The 23,689-nt window shown below is 44.6% G+C and overlaps 1 protein-coding gene across 4 annotated transcripts in view; it reads right to left on the reverse strand.

Moving 5' to 3' along the window:
- DOK5 (docking protein 5) overlaps window positions 1–23,689 on the reverse strand; it is a 154,365-nt gene that overhangs the window by 34,631 nt on the left and 96,045 nt on the right. For all 4 annotated transcript variants that reach the window (XM_044927491.1, XM_006063677.3, XM_044927489.1 and 1 more), the window contains 2 exons: window positions 21,942–22,131; window positions 3,004–3,139 (listed from right to left, as the gene is read on the reverse strand). In XM_044927491.1, coding sequence (XP_044783426.1) covers window positions 3,004–3,139; window positions 21,942–22,131 — 326 coding nt within the window. The remainder of the gene's footprint in view (window positions 1–3,003; window positions 3,140–21,941; window positions 22,132–23,689) is intronic.

Here is a 23,689-nt window from a genome sequence, read left to right on the forward strand (position 1 = left end):
AATAAGCCTGCACAGTCTCCCCATCTCAGGAGCTTGAGCTGAATCACAACTGCAAAGTCCCTTTTGCCACAGAAGATAACACTCAAAGGCTCTAGGGATTAAGATGTGGAAGATCCTCAGGGAGTCATCATTCAGACTATCACAGTAATAATAGTAATGATAATAAAATAAAAGTAATCATTATTATCTGACTCACATGTCTCTTCTTTATGACTTCTGGGATTCAGGGTCATAAGTATGATTCAAACCATTCACACAAGGCTGCAATTTCAAACTGTCATGGGCGAAGCATTCTGTCTTGGGAGTTTCGCAACAGCAGCAGCAAGCTGTCCCTTAGCCTTAGGTTAGGGCTGCCTGGCGAGCTTAGCCTCGCCATCTTTCTCCATTTGTGACCTTGACTATCTCAGAGACGCCAGCCAGTAGGGGCATAGTGGCAATTCCTACTCAAAATATACCCAATCTGCGGCCCCTCTCCCAGTGACCAGAAAATGCAAGACTAACTGAAGTGTTACCGTATCATCTCGTTTCATTTTAGCACAGTATCTCTTTTCTCCCCTAATCAGAGATCGATTCAAGGATGATTTTTAAGCATTCTGCAATCCCCAGTTTTAACTCCCTTGAGATTCGGATCCCATTTTGAAGTTTACTCACTTCCATTTAAAACAGGATGTTTTTACTTTTAAAATCACATTCATTTCATAGAGCTTGTTAAGCATACAGCAAATTAAGAGCAGACAACATTATATTACAGTTAAATTTGCAAAGGGATGATCTGAACGAATTACTCATATTCCTGATTAATTTTTAGTGCAAGTAATGAGGCAGTTATAAATGGAAACACATGTGAGTGCAGAACTTCCCTTTCAAGTACAGATTTATGCTAATTGATGGCTTTACAAAAAGGTAATCTTAAAAAAAAACCTTCTTCAGACATTTAAAGGCATCTTGAGTAGCTCAGTTTTACTGCAGTGACACCTTGCCCTGTAAGTTCAAAATGACTTGAATTCTTCCTTCTTTTCTTTCTTTTCTTCCTTCCTTTTTCTTTCTATCCATCCACCCATGCATTTATCCACCTCCACTGCAATATCCAAAATTGGGAAGAATATGGAAAATGGATGCCAAGACTCTATTAGTTCAGAAGGAACATTTCTACATGGTTGAGGGGGAAATCAGAAGAATATTTCATGATATGTGAAAATCAAGTGAAATTTGAATTTCATTGTCCGTTAATATAAGTTTCCCTCGGAACACAGCCATGTCCATTTGAATCCACGTGACCTCTGCTCGCACTTGCTCTCCAACGGCAGAGCTAAAGAGCTGCAGCAGAGACCATCTTCATCCAGAAAGCCTGAAACATTACTGTCTCAGCCTGTATTAAAGATTTGCTGATCCTAGCTCTAAAATCCCACAGCACGGCACGCATAAGTCATTTGGGAATAATCCCTGGCTGCTTTGGGACAGATCGTATTACTGGCATGCTTTTCCCCTCTTTAAATCCAACCGCCCCACATGGTTAAATCACAGACTTTTCAAATTGCCCTAGCCTTGCTATGCCAACCTAGTTCCTTTTGGTTCTGCAGATTTCTTTCCCAGATGTGACTCTCTATTCATGTGTTTGCAGTCACAATTCATGAGTTGCATTATTTAACTGTTGCACATTCATTTCAGATTTTGTAAATTTACTGTTCCTAAAGAAGAAACTCACGACTCACAATTTCCCATACGAGGCACAGTCCCTGGTGTCTCTGCACACTAATGACTGTGAAGGTTTACCCCTAGAGAAGCCAACGCACGCTGTGGGCAGAATGACGTCTTACAGATAGCTTTTCTGTGTCCTACAAAGTATTACTCATTTTTGTTGTTGGTTTTAGCTGGAATTAACTTCCAACACTTATAAACTGGAAGATACTATACAGACTCAAAGTCTTGATTTACCTGGAAAAAGAAAAATCAAGAACTCTCCTACACAGAAACCATGATCTCATGTCAACAGCTGTCTGGTCGTGAGTTTTTGATATTTGACCCATTTCCTCTCAGCTCTCTTCTCTCACTTACATTTTTTCTCTGACCACTGCTGACCTTTGAAATTACAACTTCTGTTACACTTGTAAGTATATATGGGCTTCCCTGATAGCTCAGTTGGTAAAGAATCTGCCTGCAACGCAGGAGACCTGGGTTTCATCCCTGGGTTGGGAAGATCCCCTGGAGAAGGGAACGGTTACCCACTCCAGTGTTCTGGCCTAGAGAATTCCACAGACTGTATAGACCATGGGGTCGCAAAGAGTCGGACACAACTGATCGACTTTCACTTTCAGAGATAGATAACCCATGGAGTTGTGTCTATAGATGTCCATACATACGCTAAATGGATTTTTATATATATATATATATATATATATATATATATATACACATATACAGACTGCAATGGACTGAATATTGTGTCCCCAACCCCAACTGTTATGTTCAAACCTTAGCCCCCAAGTGATGTTATTAGACAGTCAGACATATGGCAGAGGCCAGGTCATGAGGGCAGAGCCCCCATGAATGGTATTAGCGTTCTTACAAGAGAGAACCCAGAGAGATCCCTCACCCCTTCTGCCATTTGCGACACAGTAAAAAGACAGCCAGTTACAAACCAGGAAGTGTCCCCCTAGAATCTGCCGGCACCCTGATCTCAGACTTCTCAGTCTCCCAGTGAGAACAAAATATACTTGCTTTTTATAACTTACTCAGTGGACAGCATTCTGCTGCAGGAATGCACTGATTAAGCACACACGTTACAAGGGAGGCAAGCAGATGACAAGCAGGCTGATGCTTCTTCTGCTCCCAAGTGACTTTCTGGAGCTTTCCAAGGATGCATGTCATCCGAGTAACACATTGCTGAGTATAGGAGGAAAGCATCTGCCCCCCAAAATACTGACCATATTTTCAGCACAGAGACTGCAAGAGCATTCTGCTGCAGCGTACACAGGGCTTGTAAGAAAAGGCTCCCAGACGTACCATGGAGTTCTTCACGCTCTGCAGCAGGCGCTGGTGCTGCTCCGCTATGGCCAGGGCAGCCGAGTGGACCTTCTGGTAGATGGCCTCCCCATCTCGCGTTTGAAAGACAAACAGCCCTTCACCAGTCTCACACATCCTGTGAAAACAAAGACAGAGGGCTTCTGAAAGCCAGCTTCTCCAAGCTCAATGCACCCAGAGCCCGGAACAACCCAAGATCAGCTTCATTTGTTTTGTATGAGATCAGGATTCCTGTTCACATGTGTTGAACAGAGTTAACTGGAATCACAGTGTTTGACGAATTGTCATTAATACAGACAAGTGGGCAGGGAACCACTCACTTCAAGCCAACGGGGGGGTGCCCCGTGTTTTTTGTCCTGAAGGTTTTGTTGGAGGTTAATGAACAAATCGTTTCTGGGCTTTCAGTACAATCCCTCTACTTCCCAAAACTGTCAAAGAGGACACCAGGGCGAGGCCTTCCCAGCACAGCTCACAGCTCAGAGACTCACCAGAAACGGGGCCTTTCAGCTCAGAGGTGAGAACGGGTTCTATGGCTCTCAGATTCTGACCTGATCCTCCTTACAGACAATGGCTTGAAGAATGATTTTATTTCTGAAATCAGCTCTGCTTTCCAAAATCATTGATCCAATTTTACTCCAGATTGTCACTCCATGTGATAAATCAAACGTAGCCAAGAGTATTTTAAACAGACATAACTTGAACCAATGTGTGGAATGTAAGAGAAACAGGAAACTCAAGGAAAGACATGTGGCTTTCATCATTAATGTCAGGAATTAAGAGGGGAATCATCTCTACCTCAGGCTGTTAAGAAACAGAAATGAATTGCATTGATAAGGGAGACTGGTACATACAATTAGACCAGAAACCAGTGTGTTTTAACCACTAATGTGTGTGTGTGTCTGTGTTCTCTGAGTATGCTTAGTGCTCAGTTGTGTCCGACTCTTTGCAACCCTGTGGACTGTAGCCCGCCAGGCTCCTCTGTCTCTGGGATTTCCCAAGCAAGAACACTGAGATGGGCTGCCATCTTCCTTTGTCAGGGGATCTTCTTGACCCAGGGATGGAACCCATGTCTCCTGTGTCTCCTTCATTGCAAGAGCACATATATATATATATTTGTATACACACACACACACAAAATACATATATATATGGTGATATGGGCATACATAATTAATGAATGTATTTAATTATTCTAAATATTTTTGAAGACTTGGATAATTTTCAAAAGTTTTTTTTACCGTACAGTTCTGATTTTAATTACATATATCAACAGTTAACCAAGAGGTGTTTTTGTTTTAAAGAACACTATTCAATTATTACATTGTTTGCAATTATTAATAATTAGTTATTCTAAGACACAATCCCTCTCCTTCCACCTCTGAAACTTACTGCAAACTGAATACTGGCCTGACTGCCTGAGTTTTGCTCACATCTAGAGATTCACATCAAAAGAACTTTTTAACACAGCATGGAAACCAAACCAATTTTCAACCCAAACTACTGTTAATGATTTTATCTATTCCAGTCTATGCAATTAGTGCAGTAAAAAAGGAAGATTTATCCTTATCTAATTATCTAAGGTTGGCTCAATATCCCAGCCATATGGCAGTCTTCAGCATGTATAGCATAGAGTATGTTAATTGGCTTGAATTTCACTGGTATGGACCATGTAAGAAGAAAGAGAAAAATTAGAAGGCTCTTTCAACAAACTAACATAAAAACTAGCTTATGAGGTTGACTGTGTGATTTTAATTGTCATTTTAATTCAAAGAATTAAAAACTAAAATTCAAAGCATTTTTACTCAAGTCCTGTTTTGTTCCTGAAGACTTCCTAAAATGCTCCCCTCCTCAGCTCTCCACTCTCTACTTGACCCACCACAGAAATGGGTCTGTCACTTGGCACTCAGTTCTGCAAGGTTTCAGTTTTTTTCACACTTCTTTTTTTCCACCAAATACGGAAATATAACTTGTTAGGAGGAGGGTGACCTCAATCGATTATTTAAGAGAAAGAAGTGGCCTTCTGTTTCTTTTAGGGCAGAGGTCATCATTTATTTACTTACTTAGATGTCAACCTTGATTTCAGAAAGTATGAAGGTTCCTGTTAACTGGGACATATTTACAGGATGATTGATCCATATGACAGCAAACCTGCAACTGCGTTTCTAAAGCTTGATGACCCAGGGACTATAAGGCTTTTGTAACCGCAGCCCACAGGAACGGAGTTTCGACTGTGACCAAATACTCCGCTGATCTATTTAGTCTATCATCTAGGTGCCATCTAGCTATCTATTCATCTACCAACGTATAAAATGCTGATGTTTTCTCTTCTGCTTTTAATACTAGTGGTGAAGTGCTTAATTTATATAATGACTCACTAATTGGCGAGAACTCGAAAAAATCACTCTTTCACCCACTGTCTGCTTTTGGTTAACATCATGAATCCCCCACAACCATCCTTTGGTGACATTTGATTCAGTGATTACCGTGATCAGAAATGAAGGAAATCCAGAGAGCATCGAGTATTCCTGAAAGTCACGGGCTTTCCCTCCCTTCACCTGAGGATCTGAAAGACACATACTCACACACACACAAACCCTTACACACACACACATATACACACACACACAAATACACACACACAGACCCTTACACACACACATATACACACTCACACACACACAAACCTTACACACACACACACATATACACACACACAAACCCTTACACACACACACATGCATACATATACACACTTATACACACACACAAACCCTTACACACACATACACATATGCATACATATACACTTATACACACACTGACCACTTACAGAAAGTAACAGGAGTTACAACCTCAAATTCCATCAGGGTTTAGACAAAGAACGTGAATGAATGGAGAGAGAGACCTCCCACAACATAGAGCTTCACAGACGATCAGGCATTTACACGGGGAAATGGTGAGCCCAGTGCAGCCACACTTCTGATCATTTAAGAGAAACCAGAAATCTTGAATTTTTATAGGAAATAATCTGAATTTTTAACGTTGCTACTTTTTCCATTTTCTTTAAGCTGTGGAGGTCAAAATGCCATTTAAGGACCATATCTGGCCGGGAGGCCACCAGTTTGCATTAGGGGACAAAAATGCACTAAAGATCTCTAAATCAATCAGAAATTAGGCCTCTGGTTTGCACTGCATTCATCCGTACATTCAAAGGCATATGCCCTTCAGTGGGAAAGTGTGGCCCAGAAAGTGTGGATAATGAACAAAAATTGATCTCAGAGGCTCTTCCATAGGTCTCTGCGAACCTCCATCCACGAGCTCTTTTATTTCATTCACACACTGCCCCCAACCCAACAGATTTGTTCCGTGCTGTTTCATAAGCAGCTTTATGATGCATTAAAAATGTTGCTGGGGGCCTTCAGTAAAATAATGGGCCAACTTCCCAAGGCAAGTCAGAAGGAAAGGGGAGGAGGGGAGGAAAGGAAAGGAAGTCAAAAGAAAAGCACATCAAAGGAGTGATGGTCTTACATAACCTCGTACGGCAGCGTCTGCCTCGCACAAGACCGGGCAAAGATGTTCTGGTTCACCGGCCGCAGACCTGCAAATGCCCACGTGTGAACCGACTCCCTTCTCTCTCTACCCTCTGACTGTGACCGCGGGCACTTCAGCTAATGCCCCAGAGGCCCCAGCACTCTTTCCTGATGGCATACACTAACAGAAACCAGCTGACGGACACCCAGAAAAAGAAAAATAAGGAGTTTAAGCCGGACCTCCTTCTGTCCTTTGAGAGGATAAGGATTTGGATACAAGAACGCCATGTCCACACAGATGCACTTAGAGCGCTGACCTCCTCAGTAACTGCTTTGCCTAAAAGCCACGTGTGCCCCTCCAAACCGTGGACTATGCACCTGGCTAAGAATCCATCGAAAAACCAAGAGCTCGGAAAGCATTGGGAAATTCAGTTCTTCATACACATGATAAGTACGTATCAAGGCTGTGGGAAGAAGAGGCGTGGCAGAGGTAACGACCTGGGCTCCAGACTACCCGGCTGGGTTGCCCCGTACCCGCTTTGAGGCCTGGGACGTGTCCGTAAACCTCCCGAAGCCTGCACTGCCCATCTGAAAAGTGAATATAATGATGGCGACCGTCACCTAAGTTCATTACAAGTATTAGATGCGATACACAGAACGCACACAGCACGTCTGCACATCACGTGGATGGGAGCCCCACGTGGGCAGATTGTTTTCTGACTTACTCACCGCTTTTCCAGGACCCAGCACGGGCCTCGGCCTGTATCTGGTGCCCAATAAATGACTGTAGGGGCCTCCCTGGCAGCTCAGCGGTAAAGGATCCGCCTGCCAAGCGGGAGACTCAGGTTCGATCCCTGGGTCGGGAAGATCCCCTGGAGAAGCGAATAGCAACCCGCTCCAGTCTTCTTCCCTGGGAAATCCCACAGACAGTGCAGCCTGGTGGGTACAGTCCATGGGGTCGCAAAAGAGTCAGACTTGACTTAGCGACTGAGCACAAGAACAAAGTCACTGTAGAAGAGATGAGGAGACAGCAGGCAGGACTGGGAAAGGAGTTACTGGGAACGTGACCCAGGCTTCCTCAACACATGGAATCAATGTGTGAGACACTCAGGCTTCTGAGCAGGGACAGCTCTGTGAACGTCAATACACAACTTTCATTTGCTGGTCAGACCTCTGCATCTCCTATTGAATATTTTAAATCAACTCATTTTTTTTCTCTTAAACAAATATGTTGTAAATGGGATGATCAAATCCATATCATGAACCAGGAGGCTCTGCCATAAATTGGAAGTCGACATGAACAGAAATGCGACGAAATGCTCCGTTTCAGGCCTCTGCCCAAGATTCAAGCTGAGTGCTCGCTCACTTTTCAGTCATGGGTCAGCTGCGTCTCAGTCTCTGCGATCCCATGGGCTGCAGCACGCCAGGCCTCCCTGTCTGCCTCTATCTCCCAGAGTTTGCTCAAACCCATGTCCATTGAGTTGGAGACACTCTCTAACGATCTCATCCTCTGCCACCCCCTTCTCCTTTTGCCTTCAGTCTTTCCCAGCATCAGTGCCTTGTCCAATGAGTTGGCTTTTCCCATCAGGTGGCCAAAGCAGTGGAGCTTCAGCTTCAGCATCAGTCCTTCCAATGAATAGTCAGGGTTGATTTCCTTTAGGATGGACTGGTTCGTATTCCCTCTCAGTAACACACAGGTAAATTAGAAACTGTTAGAGGATGCACTGTTTTAAGACATGTGGCATGAACTGTGTTACTTCTCCCTTTACTAATAAAGGGAAGAGTTTAGGTGTTTGTTATTAAGGAAAAAAAAAAGACAGCAGGCAACCCACTGAAATGGTTCTCTATAATTTAGTCAAAAAGGTAACTGAAGAGAAAATGACTTCATCCCTGGAAGAGTCACGTTCAGTTAACACGATGTCTCTACCACCTAAAGTCACCTCCCACTGAGGGGAGATACACGTGCAGTTTGCAGAGCTCTGCTCTGGGGGCGCAGGAGACAGGACCTCCCCGTCCCAGCTCCCTCGCATGCTGTGACCTTGGGCAAGTCTCTGGCCTCTTGAAGCCAGCCGCATGTTTCTAATGTGAGTAATAAACTCACCCAAACTTCAGAGGGCAGTGAGAAATCTTCTTTTATATTTAGCAAAGGACCTGACATCAAGTGAACATTTAATTAGGACTGGGTGTTGTTACTTGAGCTCTTTAAAACGTCAAAGCCAATGAGGACGATGTCCTCGGGGAAAACGTTATGAGACAGACACAACCACAGCCTAGAGGGAAACGTGGGTGACCGCACCCCGGGACGACAGGTGCCTGGGAAAGGAGGGCGTGCGGCGGGGGGCAGTCACGCCCGAGGCCGCCTGACAGCACAGCAGTGGAAACCTCTTCCTTGGGAACAGAATCATGAACTCAGAGAGATGAAGTTTCCCTTTAAGGAGAGAATCCACTGTCATTGAATAAAAACTATTATGATAAGGGGTTTTCCCTGGTGGCTCAGTGGTAAAGAATCTGCCTGCCAAGGCAAGAGACGTGGGATCAAAAGTTTGATCCCTGATCCAACAAGATGCCACATGCCTCAGAGCAAACAGGCCCACGCGCCACAACTACGGAGCCTGTGCTCCAGAGCCCGGGAGTCACAGCTGCTAAACCCTCGTGTTGCGGAAGCCCCTGTGCTCCAGGGCCCAGGCTCCGCAACAAGAGGAGCCACCACGATGAGCAGCCTGGCCGCCACAACTAGAGAGGAGCCCCTGCTCGCCCAGCCAGAGGAAGTCTGAGCAGCAGGGAAGACCCAGCACGGCCAAAAATACATAAATTAATTAAAAAAAAAAAGATGATCCTTAAAAGAAACCCCAAAAACGATGACGGGAAATATCGTGTGTTTTGTTTCTCCAGCTCCAGGAAGCTCCAGGTGTCCACCCTAAAGTGTCAGCCACACCTTAACAACCGAGCGATCAGGATGAAGACAAAGGCCCCGATCCCAGTGCGCGTTGTCCTGTGGTTCATCTTCAGCGTCACCAGAGCTCCTGTGACGAGACCCCTTACACACACACAGAAACGATCAGGATCGCTTTTCAGATACACGTCCTAACCCTCCTGTGTGTGGTCTTGAAGGTTTGCGGGGGAGAAAATGAACTATCCGAAGCCGCGCAACACGGCTAGAATTAAGAGAGGGTGGCGGTTTATTACTCACATCTGTTCTTAAACATTTAACGTGTAAACACAGTCAAAGAAAGATGATGACTTTTATCTTCCTTTTTTGCTTTCTCATGCTAAGCCAAGACCTCGATCTAAGTCTTTCTATCAAGGATGCATTTTTCCTCATCCTTCCAGATATAGCAGTTTATAAGGAGCTGGTTGGAAATGAAATGCTAGTCTCAGTTTTTAAACTCCAAGATCATGTTCAGTCGCTCAGTCATGTTCGACTCTTTGTGACCCCATGGACTGCAGCACACGAGGCTTCCCCGTCCTTCAATATCTCCCAGAGTTTGCTCAAACTCATGTCCATTGAGTTGGTGATGCCATCCAGCCATCTCATCCTCTGTCGTCCCCTTTTCCTCCTGCCTTCAATCTTTCCCAGCATCAGGATCTTTTCCAATGAGTCGGCTCTTCGCATCAGGTGACCAAAGTACTGGAGCCTCAGCTTCAGCATCAGTCCTTCTGATGAATATTCAGGGTTGATTTCTTTAGGATGGACTGGTCTGATCTTGCAGTCCAAGGGACTCTCAAGCACTCTCAAGAGTCTTCTCCAGCACCACTAATTAGCTTTACCTGATGAGATGAAAAGCGTGTATAGGGAAACTGCTGAACACGGCTTAATGATAACGTGTCCAAAACTGATGCATTGTCAGCCTACCTCCACAGACCCCCACTTTGGGAAGCTCTGCAGTTTCAGCTGCTTCTGGGGAGTCATGAACTCCTCTGTTTTTCTCCTAACCCACATCCAACCAGTGAGTAAGTTTCTTGGGCTTTAGCTTCAAAACGCTTAGGCCCTTTCACTCACTGCTACCACAGCCAGGCTGCCCCTCCCCTGAGCACCGCCGTGATGCCCCTCTAACTGGTTTTAGTCAGACAGAGTCTAATTTTAAAAAAACGAAACCAGACCATGTCACCTCGTTGCTTAACACTCCCTGTGTAGCTGAGAACTTATCATTGCTTAGTCGCTAAGTCAGGTCTGACTCTTTGGGACCCCATGGGCTGCAGCATGCCCGTCCTCCCTGTCCTTCACTATCTCCTGGAGTTTGCTCAAACTCATGTCCATTGTCCTTTGAGTTGGTGATGCCATCCAACCGTCTCATCCTCTGTTGCCCCCTTCTCCTCCTGCCCTGCTTTCCCAAGTCAAGAATTTCATCTTGTCCAACAAGAGTTCTGGTCTTTACCATGGGCTCCTGGGAGGTCAGGGGTTTTGCTTGCCTGGGGTTCTTGACCAGGCAAAGAGTAACAATACGGTTTAGAATGAGCTTTGGGTCCGTGGCATCTGCACACCTGGAGCTGGAGTTCTCCACCTGTGCAATCGATGACTAGTCCACCGTGAGGGTGATAGAGGCTCAACACTCGGATGCTGCAGGTCAGGGAGCGCCCCTGGCTGGCAGCGCTCTGTGTGAACGTCACACACTGAGACCAGGAAACATCACCCTCGTCCTCTGCTCCCCATCACCTGCCCATCCTCTCCTGGCTGATGTTAATCTGTGTCTGTCTCTGTAATGAGCTATGAGTTTCATAGCTTTCAGTGAATTCTGAGTCATCCCAGCAAATGATTCCACCTTTGTGGTTTGGGAACCCCTGAACTTGAAATCGGTGTCGGAAGAGAGACAGGTCTCGGGGACCATTTCTTCAGACTGTGCAGCTCCCAGTGGCTCCCACGTGATTAGGACCAAAAGCCAGACTCTTGTCCATGGCCCCCGAGCCCCACACGGCCTGGGCCTGCCACGCCTCCGCCTCTGTCACACGGTGCTTCCCTTCCACCTGTTCTGCTCCAGCCCTGCCAGCCGCCTGGCTCTGCTCTATACACTCCCCCTCGGCACCCACTACTTGTGCCGGAATCCTCTCCCGTCAGATCCCACGTGGCTCGCTCCCTCACCCCTTTCAGGCCTCCACTCATAGGTCACTGACCGAGCAAAGCCAGTCCTCTTGCCCTTTTTAAACCTGGGCCCTCCTCTGGCACTTTCCATCACCTTATTTTCCATATGGGACTCACATGTCCCAACATGTATTTTACTTTTTCTTAATGTTTGCTATTGCCTGTATCTCCTCTCCTCTGGAGAGTACATTTCAAAACTGAACACCAGTTTTATTTATTGCTACATCCAGGCTGTTTGGAACCACATAGCTCTTAGGGTGCACTCAGGGAATGTGGGATGAAAGAACGGTTCATTTTCACTAGCCCTTTACTAGAATTCTGAGGTAGTGTCACATACAAAGTGCTCACATCCGCTAGAGGGCCATCACCTATGACAAAATGGTCTCGCCACACCAATGGCCAATGGGTGAAAAATGCCTGTAACAAGTGCCCAGCGTCACTAACCACCAGGAAATGAAGCCCACAATGAAATACAATCTCATACCTGTGAGAATGTAAAAAGTGCCCAGCATCACTAACCACCAGGGAATGAAGCCCACAATGAAATACAATCTCATACCTGTGAGAATGGCTACTTGAAAAAGGCAAGAGATGACAAGTGATGATAAGGACGGAGAGAAAAGGAAATGCGTGTGCCCTGCCGGCGGGGATTTAAATTGGGGAAGCCACTGTGAAACATGGTATGGTGCTTCTTCAAAAAAACAGAGTTGCCAAAAGATCCAGCAATTCCACTTCTGGCATATTTCCAGAGGAAATAAAGTCACCATCTCAAAGGAATGTCAGCATGCCTATGTTCACTGCAGCATTGTTTACAACGGCTGAGACGCGGGAATCACCAGAGTCCACTGACACGTGAGTGGATAAGAAGCAACACACGGGAATATCACTGAGTTGCAGAAAAGAGAAGAAACTCCTGCCAGTCGCGAGAACGCGGATGGACCCTGAGGGCACTATGCTAGGTGAAACAGGTCAGAGCAAGAGAGACAAATACTGTGTGATCTCACTGACTTGTGGAATCTTAAAAAAAGCCAAACTCACAGACACCACGAATAGAAAGGTGGTTACCAGGGGTTGGGGCAGAGGAAAACAGGAGATGTTGGTCTAAGGGTATAGACTTCCAGCTGGAAGGTAAATTCTGGAGATCTAATGTACAGCATGGGGCCCATCATTGGAAATACTGTACTGTATACCTGGAAGACAGCAGATCTTAAGTGTTCTCACCACAAAAAGGGGTAATTATGTGAGGCTGAAATGGAGCAGGACCGCATGGTCCCTGCCCCCCAACCTCCAGCCATGCCCTCTGCCTGCCTTCTGTCTGTGGGAAACCTTAGTCAAAGAATACGTTTAATCAGAAAAGTGAGAAACGCTGAAACAAAGGAAAACAGTCAAAGGAGACTAACCAGTAATAATGCGGTCATTAAGCGTCGTCAAGGACCTTTAGCTCTTCCTCGAGGCTAACCAGTAATGATGCGGTCATTAAGCATCGTCAAGGACCTTTAGCTCTTCCTCGAGGGCTGTAGATGATGTTCTGTGCCACGTCCAGTGAGCTGCCTTGTAGATTCCAAAACCCCAGGTGGAGGACTTAACTACATGACGACCAGACTGTTCCCAGGACATGAGGGACCACAGCAGAGAACTGGCCACAAATAAACGGGAACAAACAGACCCTGGGACTGAAGACGAGCTGTGAAACAGTCAAGATGCTGCGGTCAGACCACCGATGACCGACGAGAAGGTGACCGTGCTGCTCGGCATGCCCCGCCCCCCAGCTGTGTCTCTCAAAGCTCTCACCCCTGCTTGTCAGCGGGGGCTGGACAGACGTCCACCACCCTCACCACCCCCACAGCTGCCGGCATCTGAAATACAGCAGACTTTCCTTTCCAGCAGCCTGGCCTGTTTGTTGGCAGCCAGACCCCACGTGCATACTCTTTCAGTAGATAGGTGATGACGGTGTTAACGAACCTTATCATGGTGATCCTTCCGAAATCCATACATGTATCAAATCATCACCTTGTACATCTTAGACTTAAATGATGTTCTATGTCATTGATGCCTCAATAAAGCTAGACAAATAAATAAATACAAATACACCTTACATTTTTTTAAAGACGGCCACAAGACAGGAGGCATTGATGAGTGTCTAATTTCTTTTTCCAAAGATCATAAGAAAGTCATCCTTTCCTTTAGGGATTTCATATGCTAAAACCATAGACGTTCAGAGGCAAAGGGGACTTGGTTAAGCGTCTTACGATGGCCCTGACTGTGTTCACACCTGAACACCTACCCCAGCGTCTGGCAGAGAACAGACGTGCAATCGTGAACGATCTACTAAAGATGAGGACTGAAGAGGTCGCTTCCTGGAGTACAAAGGGGACTCTCCCTTCCGGTTTCACACATGCCTGCACGCAAGGAATGCTTATACTGCTTGTCGCTGTTATAATCACAGTTACTGTTTAGATCAATGCTAATGAAGAATGAGCAGCCATATAACTACAGCTGTAGCTTCTGTTTGCTTTCAAAAGAAGAATTTCACTTCTTCTGAGCAAGCCTGTGTGGGATCAAGCATATTTATATACTTTGCAATGGCCTATGTGGGCTCCCCTGAGGGCTCAGTGGTGAAGAATCCACCTGCCAACGCGTGAGATGCGGGTCTGATCCCTGGAGCAGGAAGATCCCCTGGGGAAGAAAACGGCACTCCGGTATTCTTGCCTGGGAAATCCCACTCCAGTATTCTTGCCTGGGAAATCCCACTCCGGTATTCTTGCCTGGGAAATCCCACTCCAGTATTCTTGCCTGGGAAATCCCACTCCGGTATTCTTGCCTGGGAAATCCCATGGACAGAGGATCCTGGAGGGCTACAGTCCATGCGGTCACGAAGAGCTGGACGTGACTTAGCAACTAAACAACAACCATGACCTATGTGGGAAAAGAATAAACAAGTGGATAAATTCGGATATATGTGGATATATAAAGGTTCCCTTTGCTGTAACCTGAAACTAACGTAACACTGTAAATCAACTATATTAAAAAAAAAATAACAGTTTTCTGGTCAACATAGTAGGAAACACGGAATACATTTGCTAATCTGCTTTCAATCCTTTAGTAAGAATGAATGTACGCTCTATAAAATACTTAGAAGTAAGAGATCACTAAGTAGCTTGGAATCAAGAAGACAAATAGAGAATACCCAAAGATTTATATTAGAATAACGGTTCTTTTTTTACCTTAAACTCATCAATTAGAGGAAGATAAAATTTTCTTCTTCAATGAAATGTTAAACAGCCTCTTCAAACAGACCGTTTTACCAATTAGTATTGTTTTTAAAGTGATATACAGAAGACACAGATGACTTCTTTTCCAAGACTGTTCAGATGCCTTTACATCCAAAAAAGCCCTTTTCACCAATTTCTGCACTCCATTTAAGGAAAAGAATGGGTCTATGCAATGTCAGTTTTTACATGTTCTTGGCATACTTCAAAGTTTCTCTTAAAACGATGTCAAAAGCACGAGAGAGACATTCCTCGGCTGGTAGAGAGAGGTGCCCAGGGGTGGTACTCATCCCCGGTGTCCTGCCACAGGTCACCTGATCTCCTCCCATCCTTGCAGGCGCTGAACCCAGGGCGTCCATTTAAATCAGTCAGGAGGTGGGGCGGGGCCTGAGGCTGACAGTGGGACCTGGGCAGCCAGCTGTGAAATTCACAGGGCAACTGACTGGGCACCTGGCACCGTGCTTCAGAAAGTAACGTTTACAGAACAGTTCCGTGGGCACGTTACTGCAGTTACAACTCCATGTCAACTGGATCTTCCCGTAAAATATCAGAGACCCTGCCAGTCTGATCTGCTTCACTGATGCTTCAGGGCTTCCAAGTGGAAAGAAACAAATAGAAGACTAGAAAATACTCAAAAATAAAATAAGCAATGTGTCCCTTCCCCTGCCTCCCACCCTCCCCATAAGCTAATTGTTCTTTATCTCTGGGGGCAATGAGTAGCAATTAATTGTGCAATTGCACTTTATTATAGACTACAGATTATATATCAACTCCGGATTTCTTAAAAAAAAAAAAAAAAAAAACCCCACAGAGGGATGGTTAGATTTGCCTACATTGGGAAAGAGAGGGATAAACAGAGTCTAGAAGACTCTTAACAACCTTTGGTCAGGACACTGCAGCACAGGGGAGATGAACGATCCTGGGTGTAAGTGCTGCACTCAGAACCAAAAGGACAAACAGGAGGTTCCGGAATTAAACTGAGATAATTATGCATGAGTGCTGGCTATGTAGTATGCCTTCTCTTCCTTCACTCTGTAGAGTTCATTAAGAACTAGGCTGTGAAAGTGTTAGTCACTCAGTCACGTCTGATTCTTTGCAACCCCACAGACTGCAGCCCGCCAGGCTCCCCTGTCCGTGGGATTTTCCAGGCAAGAACACTGTTGTACCCATTCCCTTCTCCAGGGGATCTTCCCGACCCACAGACTGAACCCAGGCCTTCTGCACTGCAGGCAGATTCTCTGCTGTCTGAGCCACCGCGGAAGTCCAAGAACTAGGCTAGAGGGCACATACGTAACTCATGACTGATTCATGTTGTTGTATAGCAGAAACCAACTCAACATCGCAAAGCGATTATCCTCTGATTACAAATGAATTTTACATAATTATTTAAGAGAAAGAACGAGGCTAACCTAGTAGAGCTGTGACCCTTAGCCGTCTTAGGAATCTTACGGTTGGGGAGTAAGAAGACCTGCCTGTATTTCTGAATCCACCTTTCATCACTGCTCTGGTGTGCCTTTGGATCAGTTGCACCGATGCCCAAGCTTCCTCTTAGGATGCGAATAATATCATCCCCTGGTTTATATGACCAGCAAGTGACTTAAATGAGATAGTGCGTATAAAATGTTTAATATAACAACTTTCTTACAGCAGTTAAGTGAAAGTGTTAGTCGCTCAGTTGTGTCCGACTCTATGACCCCATGGACTGTAGCCCGCCAGGCTCCTCTGTCAATGGAAATCTCCAGGCAATACTGGAGTGGGTTGCCATGCCCTTCTCCAGGGGATCTTCCTGAGCCTGGGATAGAACCCAGGTCTCCCGCACTGCAGGCAGACTGTTTACCATCTGAGCCACAGGGAAGCCCCTTCCTTACAGTAAGGGCTCAATAAATATCACTAATCATTCAATGGTTGACATGCCTGCTAGAGCATGGACCTGACAATTCTTTGCTGCTGGGCTTGTTCTCGACAGGCTACGCTGCGACAACTGAAAACGCCGCCGGACATTGCCAAGTGTCCTTTGGGGCAAAATCAGCCCTGGTTGAGAACCACTGTTCCGTATCTCAGCACCGTGATGAGTGATATTGCTAATTATAGTCAAATAGCTGCCTTTCTTTCATTGCTTTGAGCAGTAATTAAATACTCTGTTGGACACACTTTGTTAAGATTTTTTTTTAAACTTCACGGGTCTTCCGATAGCGTCAGTACCTCCTTCCGGCTTTTCGAGAACCGCACCATTCCATCTGTACCCTGAGTGCTTCCACAGAGTCCTCAAAGCAGCCCCTGACACGGAGTCAACACCCGTAAGAATCTACTTCGCTACTGTTCACTGACAGCGTGAAAAGATCTCAAGGCTCCTGGAGGACCCACGTGGAGTCAGGGTGACGCGGTCTAGAAGGAGCGGGACTGTGAGATACAACTCAGGATCCTCATCTAGCCTCTGAGTCAGCCCAAGCCTGAAGCCAGCCGTACCACCTGCACTGGCTTGGAGGGTCAGTGGACTGGGCTCTGAGGGTCAGTGGACTGGGCTCGGAGGGTCAGTGGACTGGGCTCTGAGGGTCAGTGGACTGGGCTCTGAGGGTCAATGGACTGGGCTCTGAGGGTCAACGGATCTCTCTGCTCTTTGCATCCCTTTGGGTTGACTCAATTGCCTAGTACCTGCCAGGCGTCACGCGGGTGTTTGTGTATGCACCTTTGTTAATCTTCACAGTCGTCTTCTGGGAGACAGAATATTACACTCATTTCACAGGTGGCTGATGGAAGTGCAGAAAGTTAACTCATTCACTCAAGGTCCCACAACCAGTATGAGATTAACTCTAATTTCATTTCCTCCGACTCCCAGCCTATTACACACACCCCATTGTCAATCTTGGTGCCTCAAAATGGGCCATTCAACAGGAATAACACTTAGTTTCAACTCAAACACGGGTTCTGTCCAGACGGAGCAGAATTCTGCCTGAGGTCTTTGGGAAGACTGCCTGTGTCCTAGAGGGGAACGCTGTGATATCTTTGCAGACACAAGCTGGATATGTGAAAACCATCTGCCTGGAGAGACTTAACTCCTGTTCACCTATCAATGTAAGACAAGGAGGAAATTATCTTAGTTAATATGAAACTGCCTTGTTTTGAACACATCCAAAAATAGCCAAGGGAAAAAATTATCTTCACTAATAAAGCAAGGCAGATATGAAATCTTCACACTTGGGGGAACATGAATGACTTATTATCCTGAGCATCTTGATGGTAACTATAAAAATCCATCTAATTTGAGTTTCAGGCAAAATATAAAATGGTAATATCACCTTGCATTTAATACTGTCTGGATCCTGCAAACCCAGTCCTGCTCCAAAAGTTACTATAATAAAATCTCAAAGACACTATTTAATAGAAGACCAGCACCTTCTGGGTCATCTATATGCATCACTGCTTTTACCTACAACCACCCCAAAAGGAAGTTAATTACTTAGATAAACATAAAAGGGAAGTTAAACACTTCGTCCACAGTCAACAGCTAATAAAAAACAGAGATCAGACTCCATTGCTGGCTTTCAAGACGGAGGAAGGGGACGTCCACAGTCAACAGCTAATAAAAAACAGAGATCAGACTCCATTGCTGGCTTTCAAGACGGAGGAAGGGGACTATGTACCCAAGAGTGTGGGCAGCCTCTAGAAGGCACAGACGGCTGGCAAGAAAACAGGAAACTCAGTCCTACAACATGGAGCTGAACTCAGCCCACAGCCCGAATAAGGCTCAAAGCAGGTTTATCCCCAGAACCTTGAGAAAAATCTTGCTTTTGTGAATCGTAGAGCAAAGAGCCAGCTGAGCCATGCTGTGTCTTGACTTCTGACCTAATAAATAGCTGTGACTTTTAAGTAAAAAAATACATATAAATAAATCAATTGCTCCCACTTAGTGTTTAAAGAAAAAGAATAGAGATCAGACCTTAGGGTTTCTCTGACTCCCAAACCAGGGCCCCTTATGCACACAGCACGCTGTCTGAGAAAGGAGTCAGGTCCTGAGCGCACAGCCCCAGCACTTGGCCTTCTGACCGTTCGGTCGTCTCCAGTTTGCACAGCCCCACAAAGCACGACCACTGAACAAGAATGCTGTTCCAAATCCACACACATCCCAGGTCCCCACAACATCTGAGGCACAACACTGCGGGGATGAGCTGCAGGTCTTACAGTATCAAACCGCTGGAGTGCCTGCATGAAATACCCCGAAGGACAGACACAGAGAGGAGAGTCATGAACTAAAAAGCGCTTTCCTTTTCCAAGCCAGTGTCCATGCTGTGGTCAAAGGCAACCGGGATAGTTCTGAAGCTCACGTCTTCAGCGTGCCTTCTTTTCCTGCACCACTTCCTGCACTCGAGCTCTGTACACGCTTCCCACATGCACATCGGCCACCTCTGTCCTCTTACTTACAAAATGTGAACACGCTTACACAACAACACACACAATCACACACACAATCACACAACACACACAATAACACAATAACATAAACAGTAACACACAATAACATATATACACAATAACAACACATGCACAATAACACACACAATAACACAACAACATACACACACAATAACACAATAACACAGAGATTAACACAATAACATACACAATAACTAACATACCCAATAACATGCAAGAAAAATGGAAAAATATGAATTTTGGAATCAATGTTGCCCAACTGGAGAAGGGAATGGCAAACCACTTCAGTATTCTTGCCTTGAGAACCCCATGAACAGCATGAAAAGGCAAAATGATAAGACACTGAAAGATGAACTCCCCGGATCAGTAGGTGCCCAATATGCTCTGAAGCTGAAACTCCAGTACTTTGGCCACCTCATGTGAAGAGCTGACTCATTGGAAAAGACTCTGATGCTGGGAGGGATTGGGGGCAGGAGGAGAAGGGGACGACAGAGGATGAGATGGCTGGATGGCATCACCGACTCGATGGACGTGAGTCTGGGTGAACTCCGGGAGTTGGTGATGGACAGGGAGGCCTGGCGTGCTGCGATTCATGGGGTCGCAAAGAGTCGGACACGACCGAGACACTGAACTGACTGACTGAAAATGGGCCCTTCACATGTTGATCAATGCAGAACTCTCCTGCACGCCAACATGAAATAGGAGCGGGGAACGACATGAGGTGCACAGCCAACAGATAAGGCTACTTTCGATGACGCAACGCCTTCATGCCCACACTGCACTGGTCACAGTTTATGCATAAATGATTCTGGAGGGAATCCTGGTGGTCCAGCACTTAGATCCTTCACTTCAACTGCAGGGGGCAGGGTTCAATCCCTGGTTGGGGAACTAAGATCCCATAAGTCACGAGGCACGGCCAAAAATATTAAAAATGATAATAAATGATTTCTGACACCAAAACAGGGAGAAGTACCCACCTTCCCAAACAAATTCTTAATTTTCTATCAAGATTTCCCCATAAGGGTAATAAACAAGTAATTCTGACTTAAGGACACTGCTCTAAAGATTAAAGTTTTACTTGCTAATGCAAGAAACTTTGTGTCTCTGAAAGACTCACTGATGTGTTTATACCATTTCCATTTCCAGGTTCTTAAAATGTAAACAGACCAGAGAAGAGCTGCATGGGTGAGAAGGCTTTAAATACGTTCTAGAATAATTGTAAGAGCACTGATTCGATCATATATCTGAAAAGGGAATTTTAAATAATTGTTTATATGAGGTGATATGTTTATACTGAGGTGAGCAGATTAGTGTGAGTGGAGCCTTACTGTGGCATATTCACATGGAGCAGGGTTTTAGGTGTTTAGAAGTCATGTCATTATTCTTATTATGTCAAGTACCCTACTCCCGTGAGGGGAGAACTCTCTACTTTATAAACCAAAAACAAAAACCTTTTAAAGTCACAAGTTGATTTTTTTCAACTTTAAAATCATGCCATATACAGAAGAACTTGGATTTCTTAAAATTTAGAAAGAAAGATTGAGGGCAGGAGGAGAAGGGGACGACAGAGAATGAGATGGTTGGATGGCATCATCGACTCAATGAACATGGGTTTGGGTGGACTCCAGGAGTTGGTGATGGACAGGGAGATCTGGCGTGCTGCGGTTCATGGGGTCGCAAAGAGTCGGACACGACTGAGCGACTGAACTGAACTGAGTCATTTAAAATTCTAAAATATAAAATTGGATCTGCAGTGTTTCCAAAATAGAGCATACATTCTGAGGAAAGAGGGGTGACAATAAGATGCTGATTAGACTAATATTTTGTAGCTAATGATCAACCCCATATTACTGCACCCCCTTCTCTCTCCAAAATTAACTTTGAAAAGGAAACAGGAAAAGCCTTGAAAGTGCTTATTAGGTATTGCAGTAAGCAAGTTATGAAATCAATCTCTTCTTAATATTAGTGTCATTCATTACTGTGTGATAAAAATAGATTAAACTTAATAAACTGCAACTTGAAAAATATCAGCAGCCCCTAATGTTGATAATCTACCACAGTTAGTTCAGAGAGGAAACATACATGTCAAAATAGAACTCTTCCAAAAACGAGGAAGTTGGCCTCTGTTCAGCATGACCTGGGAAGAGTACAATTTTAGCACTGGTACCTACTTCAACGTCAGGTTGTGGTATGGGTTCAAACCGTGTAATGAAAATTTCACATTACATTCATGAAACATTAGCCCCCTCCCTGGAAAACAAAGCCATGCTGAATATGCGAACAGTGGTTTAGTTGGAAAAGAATCTGCCTGCAATGCAGAAGACACGAGTTCAATCCCTGGGTCCAGAAGATCCTCTGGAGGAGGAAAAGGCAACCCACTCCAGTGTTCTTGCCTGGAGAATCCCATGGACAGAGGAGCCTGGTGGGCTACAGTCCGTGGGGTCACAGAGTCGGACACGACTGAGCGACTGACCCACCACACCATTCACAGCCTCACAGTCACAGGTCCAGGCGTCTCCCCATTGTGCTTCACCCTGGATCTCACAGGAAAACCCAGGCCTCGCATGACGTGCACTTCGGGCAAAAATGCAGACACACAGTCATGGAACTCACCTCCCTGCCTCAAAAGTGAACCAGGCAGCATCTCGCCCATACCGCCGCAGCGCACTTAGCGGCCAAGAGATGAGTTTGACTCTGGGATTCTGGACGTCCCAAAGACAGATGTGCTCACATGTGATCTGCAAGGCACATTCGCCATGTACATCTAAGTTAGGAGATGGCAGCAAATACACATTGAATCTCTCTGGGAGAAAAACAAAAGGTTAGTCTAAAATCCCCAGGAATAAAGCATCACAGATACAGTAGGAACAAAGAGGCATTTCAAAACAATTCAAGCTCGTATTCTAGGTTTTGGTTGAATATTCAGGAAGATTAACCTTTCTCATAACTCAACACTTCCAGAAAATGCTTTTTTAAATGAAGACTACATTAAATAACACATGAAAGATAGTCTGGTGGTCAATGTACATGCCACAGTATTTATATAAGCAAAGATCATTTTTAGAATATTTTATCTTGCGTAATAAAAATTGTGCATGCCAGTAAGAGACTCTAACAATGAAACCATTAAAAACAACTTTTTTTCCTGCCAAGTACTTAATTACACCCACACTTTGGTGTTCACAAAAAATGCAGGTGCAAAATCATTGTTGCATGGTTTATTGATATTAAAGTTATATTAATCAATTTATAATTTTCATAACACTATTCTACCTCAAATTATTTAAATAAAACTAATACTGTGCACTTAACTGACCAATGGTTTGGAAAAATTCCAATGGATTTGGACTCATTTTAACAAAGAGCTCTCGTTAGCCAAATACTGGAAAGAAATATTCATTTGCTTATTTGTGTGACTTAAAATTTCACCATAATTACTCTGAATAAACTACTTGGCTTATTACTGCCACTGAACTTTCATCCCCACAGATACAGTCTTGGTATTTCTGTTACATTTCTACAAAATTCATTAATTCAGGAAGTTATAGAGTCTAAATTTTGAATGAAATATGAACAAAAATATTATTACTATAGCAAACACTTTTTTATCTATTTGTCATTACAATAGACTGCATCTGAGAAGATAGTAGACACTAATAATATCACTGGTATTCTAAATTAATACAAAGTCTACAGAATTTTCATAGATTTTAGTTAAGTTTAAGAAACAGGAGTGTCAAGATTATGTTTACAAATGTATTCAAGCATCTATTCTGCAAATTTTCTAAGTTATTTCAAACTCCCAATAAGCAAACGTTTGCTGCTTTCTAGTAACCATTATTTTAAAAGTAAACTCTAATGGAGTAAATTTCTACCTGGAGCATTCTGAAATAAGAAAGACTGTCATCAATAAGCAAAAAATAAGAGAGTCCATGGGATTGCAGAGTCGGACATGACTTAGCGGCTAAACAACAACGATAACAGAGATCCTTCCCAAGTCACTCGCTTGGCAGTTCTGTAATTACCTTGTCCAGGAATAACAGTAACATTGCTAAGAGTGACTACTTTAATTACCATAACTTTAAGTCATACAGTTAATCTTGCAAAGTACCTCAAAAGACAGAGCTGAGTCTTGTTATAAACCCTAGTAGTTATATACCAGAGGTATTCTTATTCCTATTTGACAGAATAGGAAACTGAGGCTCAGAAAATTGGTACCGAAGGGCAATTCCTGACATGCTTAGTCGCTCAGACATGTCCGACTCTGCGACTCCATGGACTGTGGCCCGCCAGGCTCCTCTGTCCTTGGGATTTTCCAGGCAAGAATACTGGAGTGGGTTTCCATTCCCTTCTCCAGAGGA

This window comes from Bubalus bubalis, chromosome 14, assembly GCF_019923935.1.
Source record: "Bubalus bubalis isolate 160015118507 breed Murrah chromosome 14, NDDB_SH_1, whole genome shotgun sequence".
NCBI classification, from domain to species: Eukaryota; Metazoa; Chordata; class Mammalia; order Artiodactyla; family Bovidae; genus Bubalus; species Bubalus bubalis.